This window comes from Hippopotamus amphibius, chromosome 2, assembly GCF_030028045.1.
Source record: "Hippopotamus amphibius kiboko isolate mHipAmp2 chromosome 2, mHipAmp2.hap2, whole genome shotgun sequence".
NCBI lineage: Eukaryota > Metazoa > Chordata > Mammalia > Artiodactyla > Hippopotamidae > Hippopotamus > Hippopotamus amphibius.
In genome coordinates this window covers 230,282,534-230,292,398 of record NC_080187.1, presented here as the reverse complement: position 1 = coordinate 230,292,398, position 9,865 = coordinate 230,282,534, and the positions used below count along the sequence as shown (strand labels likewise).

Below are 9,865 nucleotides of genomic sequence, written 5' to 3'. Positions count from 1 at the left end.
TATGAAACAGATAACTAATGAGAACCTGCTGTGTAGCACACGGAACTCTAGTCAGTGCTCTGTGGTGACTTAAATGGGAAGGAAATCCAAAAATGAGGGGATATATGCATACATACAGCTGATTCACTTTGCTGTACAGCAGAAACTAACGCAACATTGTAAAGCAACTATACTCCAATATAAATAAATAAATAAATAAACAAACAAATAAATAAATAAATTAGTACCATGAAGGAAATAAATAATAATGGGACGTGGGGCACTAATTAGATGGCCAGGGTAAATTTCTCCGAGGAGGCTGAGAGCTGAAAGATGAGAAGGAGCTAGGTTTGCAATGGATGCTGGAGGAGAATGTTCCAGGCAGAAGGAACAACTTGTGTGAAGGCAAGAAAGGTCTTGACCTGTGATAGAAACTGAGAAGTAAGGTTTGGCTGGAGCACAGTGAGAGAGAAGAACAGGACAAGGATGAGGGAGGATGAGAGAGGAAGGGACCGGCTCACCTCAGGTCTTATGGGCCTAGAGACCGAGCTTGACTTCCAGAGCCACGGGACCCCATCAGACGGGTTTTGTGCGAGGGGAACGGCCTGATCTAATTTGTTTTGAGAGGATCACCCTTGCAGCTGTGGAGAATGATTAGAAGGGGACAAAAATGAAACCTGATAGAACACCTAGGTACATTGCTTTTTCACATTAACATGCATACAAATCACCTGGAGATCTTGCTAAAGCGCTGTTTCTAGCATGGGCAGAGGGAAAGGCGTCTGAGATCCTGCATTTCTACAGGACAGTGATTAGGAACCGGATCATGACGGAGAAAAGTAGGTATATCCAAAATATATTTCATGCTAGAATGGAAAAAAGGAACATCAGGATGGGTTGTAACCTTCTCCTCCCCCCCCCCCCACCCCCTTCAATGAGAATTCTCACATTGGGAGGATGGATTTTAGGTCAAAAGCTCTCACTAGGACTACACAGAAGACTCATTCAAATGCTAGAGAAACTTCTGGACCTCACTGCACTAAAAGAGCATTTCTTCTATTGACTTTTATTGAGATTGCCATTCCCAATCACTCTTCCTACCTCCTAGGATTCCCTCCCCATCCACAGTGGAAAGTATGAAATTAATAATACCCAGAACAGTAGTTCTCAAGTGTGGTCCCCAAACCAGCAGCAGCAGCTTCAAATGGGAACGTGTCAGGAATGAAAATCCTTGGACTGTACCTTACATGTACTGAATCAGAAAATCTGAGAATGGATCGCAGAAATCTGTGCTTTAACAAACCCTGCAGGTGATTCTGATGCTCATTTAAGTTTAAGAACCACTGAATTAGAAAATTAGAAAATATCCGTGTACATGTTAGTGGACATTAACATCAGGGATTCAGGACGTTTCTGAGTGGATCCTTTGGGAAGATAAAGCAAAGAAGATAGAGCAACCTTAACCAAACAAATTAGAACACCTGAAAAACACAAAAATAGGCCATCCGAGCATCTTTGATTATGTGTCTGGGCAGCTCTCACTATTACCGTTCACTCCTTCTGTGTGCTATGATGACAAGAAGAAAATTAGGAAAGAAAAAGAAAGCCCTGTCTTCTTCCCTTTAAAATGTTTAATAATTTTCAGCGTAAGCAGATATTTGATATTTGCTCTCCGTGCCTCTCCTTTCTCTTAGCCACAATTATGGATTAGGTGTATGAGGAGGGAGGAATGTGAGAATCACCTTAGAAGCTTTCTCAAAATATGTATTTCCCTCTCTCTTCCCCGACTGAGATGTTGATATAAGAGTGTGGGTGGGACGTCCCCGGTGGCGCAGTGGCTAAGAATCTGCCTGCCAATGCAGGGGACACGAGTTCGATCCCTGGACCAGGAAGATCCCACATGCTGCCGAGCAACTAAGCCCGTGTGTCACAATCACTGAAGCCCGCGCACCTAGAGCCCGTGCTTCACAACAAGAGAAGCCACCATAATAAGAAGCCTGCGCACCACAACCAAGAGTAGCCCCAGCTCCCCACAACTACAGAAAGCCCATTCACAGCAATGAAGACCCAACGCACCCAATAAATAAAACAAAACAAAAACAAAAACAAAAAAGAGTGCAGGTGGACTAGCACATATATCCTGAGGAATCTTCCTTGTGATTCCAACCTACTTCCATCCTCGACTCTCTCCACATCCCCAACCAGCTCTTCTTCAGCCTCTTCTCAACGCAGGAGGAAGTATCAGGACCGACAAATCTATCCTCTATCCTCCAGTACTTACAAATCTGCACCCACTATGAGGTGAGGTATGGTCTCAGCCCTGAAGGCTGCTGTATTCTAGACAAAAGAAACAACCAGTGAAAAGCATTACACTAAACGCAATCAAGTGCTATACTGTGTGATGGAGACTATGAAATTTGGGGAAGAAGATCTAGGCTTCCCGCTCATTTTCATCACGTTATCGTCTCATCTCAGAATATTGGGGCCAGACGGTCTGAGCTGCCAAAAAGACAAACATACAGTCACATTCCACTCATATATATGAAAAACACAGAAGGGAAGGGTAACAGAATTACTTTATGAAACACACCTGAAAATTACAGATGCATTAGGGCGAAAGCAACCAGAAAGAAAACAAGAAAAGTCTTTTAAGAGCCACTGTTGAGCTTGTACGTTTTTCATGTTTCTCCATTCCTTTCTTGTGGCCTGATTCTTAACCATTTTGCTTCTTGTTTATTCTTTCAGTAGTGGATAAGTAGGACAGGGGAAACAGCAAATAAACTTTAGTATACTATATCTTATATCCTTTAATAATAAAAGGTCTAGTGAAGAGAACATTTCAAAGTGTTAACTAAGCTTTGTGTAGGGATATGGATGTGAATTACAAGATATAGTTAAGTTAAAAAAAAACACAAAACAAAACCCAAGGTGAGAATAGTGTGTATGTCATTTCTGCTAAAAGGGTGAAAAAGAATATTTATATTTATGTATAAATGCTTTGGTAAAGATACACAAGAAACTGGTAACATTAGTTGCTCCTGAAAAGACCGATGGACAGGGTTAAAAGGAGAGTTTTCACTGGATACCCTTTTGTTATTTCTTGAATTTTGAACCATGTGTTTATATGACCTATTTTTTTTTTTTAATAAATAACCTTTTTTAAAAGTATTGGCTAAGAGCAGATTTGGGAATCTCAATCCTTTCTTCTAAGAGGCTTCATGGTATAACAGAAAGAGCGTTGTTTGGGGAGTTTAAAAAAAGACCTGGTTCCCAAAACTGGTCTGCTACTTAACTAGTTTTATGACCTTGGCCAAGTTCTCAGTTTGTGCATCAATAAAATCAGTAAAACAAAAGCTACTCTGTGAGGATTAGACATTATATAAAACTGCCTTGTGCTTACTAAACGGTAGCTATTATTCTGTGGATTTCAATCATCCCTGTTATTCATTTCCACCAATTATGTGCTGGACGTTGATTAAAGGGAACCTGAGGTATGAACGAGGTCTAAGAGTCTTAGTTTACAGATATCAATTAACTACCTCTGGGAGAAAACCGACTATTCTTTTAAAAATTGTATTCCGGTGCTTTTTGGGTCTTTGGGTGCAAAGGTCCAAGGGCTTTTGAAGGCTTCTTAAGGACTATTCCAAGAGCTCAAGCAAGCAATGGCATTTAACAGTGACCGACTCCATAACGCAAGTTCATATTGGTTCTCCCTCCTCCCGCGCTTCACTCTTTTTCTTGCTCCTGTTTCTTGGACCATCTTACCCTCATAAAGGGATAGCACATAAGCCTTTTGCCTCAGGCTCTGTATACTTGCTGGGGAAACCCAAGCTAAGACTGGGGCCTGTTGAAGGCTACTGAAGAATCTGGGACTGTGTACCAAGTACTGCTGGTGCCCTGCCCATGTGCCTTCAGGCCTCAATATTAATAGGGCTTGCTTTCCTGACTGCCAGCATTTGCATCTCTTGCTCTGCTAGAGGGCTTTCTTTGCCAGCCTCAACCAACATTTCCTCCCATTCTATGGGATGTCTTTAAATTTTCTTGATGGTATAGTTTGCCTTATAAAAGCTGTCAATTTTGGCGAAGTCCAATTTATCAACTTTATTTTTTATCAATTTTCCTTTTGTTGTTGTATCTAAGAAATCACTGTCTAACTCAAGGTCACTAAAATTTAGTCCAATGTTTCTTCTAGTAGTTTTATAGTTTCTTTACATTTAGATCTAGACTGTTTGTGGTTAATTTTTGTGTACAGTTGAGGTAGGGGGTCCAATTTTCTTCTTTCATATGTGGATATCCAATTGTCCCAGCACCATTTGTTGAAAAAACTATTTTTTCCCCATTGAATTGTCTTGGCATCCTTGCAGAAAATCAATTGACCACAAATGTAAGCGTTTATTTCTGGATTCTCTATTTCCTTCCATTAATCTATACGTCCATCCTGTGCCAAAACCCACTGTCTTGATTACTGTCGTTTTGTAGTAAAGTTTGAAGTTGGGAAATGTAAGTTCTCCAATTTTGGCCTTTTTCAAGATTGTCTTGGCTGTCATCTTTGCCTGTTGATTTATACTTTTTGGATCTTCTTTAAGAAACCCTTTTGGACTCCAAAGCCATAAAATATTTCTCTCTATGGCTTTCTAAAAGTTTTAGTATTGGCCCTTCTCAGTTAGATCTTTGGAATTTATTTTAGCACATGGTGGGAGCTAGGGGTCTGATGTCATGCATTTAAGTTGTATTAACACTTTTTTCTTAAAGTCTATTCTTTCTTCAGCTGATCCGCAAAGCAAGCCTGTTACAAATCACCCCTTCAGTTAGGCAGGCTTATGTCTGGGTATCCTATTCTGTTCTGTTGGTCATTTTTCCTATCCCTGAACCAGCACCACCCTTCCTTAATTACTAGAGATTTTAATAAGGTAACCTGTAAGGCAGTTCTCCCCATCTTGGTCTTCTTCATGAGTGTATTTTTGGCTCTTACATATAAATTATGGACACAGCTTGACAAGTTACACGCATATCAATACATACACACACAAAACCTTCATTTAGATTTTGACTGAAATTGCACTGAATCTATAGATCAATTTGGGAAGAAATGATTTTAAAAATAATATTGAGTCTTATACTCAGGAAACACAATACATCTCTTTCTTCCCTTACACTGGGCCACAGCGTGGCAAAGTCCCAGGGGGTCTCTCAGCCTGAGATCCATTTATATCTTCCCTGCTTTATGCCACCCATCTTGTTTCTGAGTTTAAAGAGAATGCTTTCCACACATCAAATTAAGAATACTGTGGGCTGCTCTATCTGGCAGATAACTTTGATCTGGTTAGAAAGGTCCTTTTTATTCCTTGTTTGTTAAGAAGCATTTTTAAAAAATCATAAGTGTGTTGAATTTTACCACACATGCTTTGCTTCTAATATTAAACTAATCCTGGAGTAATGATGTATTATAACTTTTACATATGTCAGATTCCATCCCCCAACTGAACTTATTTAAGACTTTCACTATTAAGATTCTCACTCTGGTCATGACAGGTCCTCTACTTTCTTAGGTTACACTGACATATTGATATCAAAGCTACATCAGTTTTATAAAAAGAGTTGGGGAGCTTAACTCTTTTCCTATTCTCAGACATAGTTTATATAACACTGGAATTGTTTGTTCCTTGACTGGTAGAACTCTGGGTCTGAAGTTTGATCTGCAGGAAGATTTTAATTTACTGACAATGTATTTCATGGCTGTAGAACTACTTTTCAGAGATTCAATTTCTTCTTGAGATAGCTGAGGAAGTTATATTTTCTAAGACTATCAATTTTAATCTAATTTTCAAAGTTTTTAGCAGAAACTTGTTAATATCTTGTTATCTTTTTAATGTTGGAAGCATTTCTAAGCCTCCTTTTTCATTCCTATTATTGTCTACTTGTGCATTCTCTGTTTTTCCTGATTAATTTTGTTAGGTTTGCTGTTGTTATGACTCTTACATTGGCCTTGTATAAATTTTTTTTACTATGTTATTACTTTCCTCTCTTATTATTAGTTTCCTTCCATACATTTTGTTTATTCTGCTGTTTCTTTTCTAATTTCCTAAGTTTTATGCTTTGAGCATTAATTTCTAGCCTTTCTTCATTTCTAATAGAAGCATTTAAGACAATAAATTTCCCTCAAAGCTCTGTTTAGCTGTTGTTTTTCACTTACAGAACTCCCACTTAATTCTGTTTTTCTAGTTTCCATTTCTCAACTGAGATTCCCCATCTGTTCACTCACACTTTTCCAGGAAAACATCACCTTTTGCTTTAAACCCTTGAACATATTTATAACAGCTGCTTTAAAGTTCATGTCTACTTATTGCAGCTCCCAGGGTCACTTTCTATCAACTATCTTACCTCTTGATTAAAGGTCACATTCCCCTGCTTCTTGAGTTCCTTCTCTAGTAGTTTCTTCCTGTATGTGGAACAATTTTGGCTGCTGCATTGTGAGGTACTCTATGATACCGTCTTCCTTTAAAGTGTGTTGAGTTTTTTTTCGGGCAGGTTGTTGATTACACTGATTTACCTTGATCTTATTCTGGTTTTGTCCTTAATCTAGGGCATGAACCTTACTGGAGTTTCAACTGAACACCCAAGGTACTCCATAAGATCCCCCAGTATGAACCGACTGGAATTCCACAGTCTTCCAGCACTGGTATTTCTGTTAAGTTCTCAGTCCACTAACAGTCACTGCTGGCAGGCCTCACATGTTCTTGGCCTGCACATGTGCAGTCAAGCACTTAGCCATCACCCTGAAGATAACCTCCTACGAGATTCTCCTCTTCACAGCTCTGTCATTTGGAGGACACTGACCCATAAACTGCAGCCACCTCAGCACACCAGATCTGATCTCTGCTCTTCTATTTGGCAGTGCTGCTGCTCTGCACTTGGGCCCACCTCCCTGCACCACACGTCAAAGGTGCCTCCATTCAGAAAGGCAAGGCAAACACAAAGGTCACCTCGCGTCTCCCTTATGTGAAGGATCATTGCCCTGTGCTGTTGGCCATTGCCTGAGAACACTTGCTTTGTATATTTTGCTACTTTCATAGCTGTTTGTAGCATAAAGGTAGGCCCAATATTGGGGCTTCCCTGGTGGCGCAGTGGTTGAGAATCTGCCTGCCAATGCAGGGCACACGGGTTCGATCCCTGCTCCAGGAAGATCCCACATGCCGCGGAGCAACGAAGCCCATGCGCCACAACTATTGAGCCTGTGCTTTAGAGCCTGTGAGCCACAACTATTGAGCCCGTGTGCTGCAACTACTGAAGCCCACACACCTAGAGCCCATGCTCCGCAACAAGAGAAGCCACGGCAATGAGGAGCCTAAGCACCACAACGAAGAGTAGCCCCCACTCACCGCAACTAAAAGAAAGCCTGCACACAGCAAAGAAGACCCAACACAGCCAATAAAAGAAATAAATTAAAAAGGAAAAAAAAAAAAGGTAGGCCCAATATTAGTTACTCCAACACGTCTAGAAGCAGCAATCCTCATTGTTTTTGTTGTTCTTGTTGTTGTTTGGCTGCGTTGGGTCTTCATTGCTGTGAGCGGGCTTTCTGTCGTTGTGGGGAGCGGGGGCTACTCTTGGTTGTGGTGCACGGGCTTCTCAGTGTTGTGGCTTCTCTTGTTGCGAAGCACTGGCTCTAGGCACGTGGGCTTCAGTAGCTGCAGTATGCAGGCTCAGGAGTTGTGGCGCATGGGCTTAGTTGCTCTGCAGCATGTGGGATCTTCCTGAACCAGGGCTCAAACCCATGTCCCCTGCATTGGCAGGCAGATTCTTAACCACTGCGCCACCAGGGGTGTCCCACCTATCATTTTTCAATATGCAGTATTTTTATCATTCAGTTTAAAGGTTTTCAAATTCCCATTATTTTCTAAGGGTTCATGAGTATGTTTCTTAGTCTCCAAACATGAACTTTTTATATTTTTTCAGTACATATTTCTTATTTAATCCCAGTGTGATCAAAGAAAGCAATAGGTATGATATCATTCTTTTGAAATTTGTTGACTTCCTTTCTGTACCTCAATATATGGTCACAAATATTCCTCTTAAAAGATGTGTATTCTGCAGTTTTGGGGTGGAATGTTCCATATGTGTCCACTGAATGAAGTGTATTCATTGTTCTGTTCAAATTTTCAATATTCTTGTTGATTTTTTTTTTTTTTGTCTGCTTGATCTATCATTGAAAAATGGGTGTTAAAATCCCTCATTATGACTGTGGGATTTGTCTCCAAGTCCTTGTTGCTCCTGGTGATTTGATTCTTTTATCATATCTAGTGATCCTCTTTATTTTTAGTAATGCTCTTTGCTTTAAAATCTTACTTTTTCTGATATTAATAGATTTATACCAGCTTTTCTATTTGCCTGATATATCTTTTCCATACTTTTTTCCCAACCTTTCTATACGTTTATTTTTAGCTATAGCTTTTGTGAAGATTTGTAGACATTCAGTTCAACCCTGTTTCATTACCGTGAATCAGGTATCTGCCAGCAACGTTTGGCGATAATAGTTTGTGATAAAAATATGCTTCTTCCTTCATAATATTTTCTCATTTTTTTGTCCAGTTTTGGAAGTTAGTAAAACACAGGGAAGATTAGTAGCTAGAGGGTAGGAAAGTGATTGAATATATTAGGGTCCTATGGAGGAAAAAAAGCATAATAAATGAAGAAAATTTAAACTGTGGGAGTGATCCTCAGATGAAATCAGATATTACATGCAAGATTTAAGGATAAGAGAAAACAAGAAATTATGGTTTTAGAATCTGTAAGAAAGGGCAGGCTTTAAATAGTGCAATTTAAAGCTAAAGCCAGTACAACAGCCAATGCCTCAACTAAAAGGATCTGAAATGTCCATGAACAGGACTGTAAAAGACCACTAAAAGGACAGAAATATCCAAAACGTATAAAGCAAGACTTGGGGATCAAGTAACAGGCATAATTTTGATGTGGACCTGTGTTTGCGCAGCTACACGTAAACTGCACCCTGAGATTTTTGTATTGTAAATGGCTCACTGTGTATGCTGTGTGCTGGTCTACTGTGATTCACGACTCTCCTTCCCAAACCGTCTCTTCTTCCAGTATTCCTTATCTAAGTAAATGGCATCCACCCGTTGGGTTAAGCCATAAATCTGGAAGTCAGCCTTGATGTATCTTTTCCTCACGATCAAATCCTACTGATTCTGTCTCTTAAGTATCTCTTGAATCAGTCCACTTTTTCTTCCTCTTCTCTGCCAACGTCCTAACCCATTTCCTCTAATTGCCTCCTAACTGGTTTCTCCACATATATTTGTACAGGATCCTCTCCTCCATTCTGCACAGAGTGCCTAGAACGATCTTTTAAAAAAATGCAAGTGACTATGTCACTTCCCTGCTTAAACATACAAAACAAAAAAATAAACAAAGAGGAAACTCCAGTGGCTTCCCTCCCACTACTCTCAGAGGAGAGACCAAACCTTCAATGAAGGCTCCGAGCGAGGCTCCTGTCTCTCTCACTGCAGCCCTGTTGGCTTTCCTTTCAGCACTTCAAAATCAACTCAGTGTGGTTCCCTCTGCCTAAACCACTTTCCCCTCTATTCTTGGCCTAGCCCACTCCTCTCATTTCTCATTTCAGCTTTGCTATCTCTAAAATCCATCCTGACCTCCCAGATAGGTTACATAATCCCCTGTTGAAAGCTCCCACAGCACCCTGTACTACTTCTGTGTGATCTCAGTGCATGTGTAGGTACTTGTATAACGTTGGTGTCCCTTGCTCTCTCGTCAGTCTATAAGACTGATGACGGCTGGACCTTGTCTATCTCATTCCTCTTCGTGTCATCAGTCCTTAGCATACTGCTTGGCACATGGGAGGATCTTAATATTTGGCAAA

At 40.3% G+C, this 9,865-nt stretch overlaps 1 protein-coding gene across 1 annotated transcript in view; it reads left to right on the top strand.

Moving 5' to 3' along the window:
- The first annotated feature begins 805 nt into the window (after positions 1-805).
- LOC130844733 (basic proline-rich protein-like) overlaps positions 806-9,865 on the top strand; it is a 23,062-nt gene continuing 14,002 nt past the window's right edge. The window contains exon 1 of the mRNA XM_057720814.1: positions 806-818. Coding sequence (XP_057576797.1) covers positions 806-818 — 13 coding nt within the window. The remainder of the gene's footprint in view (positions 819-9,865) is intronic.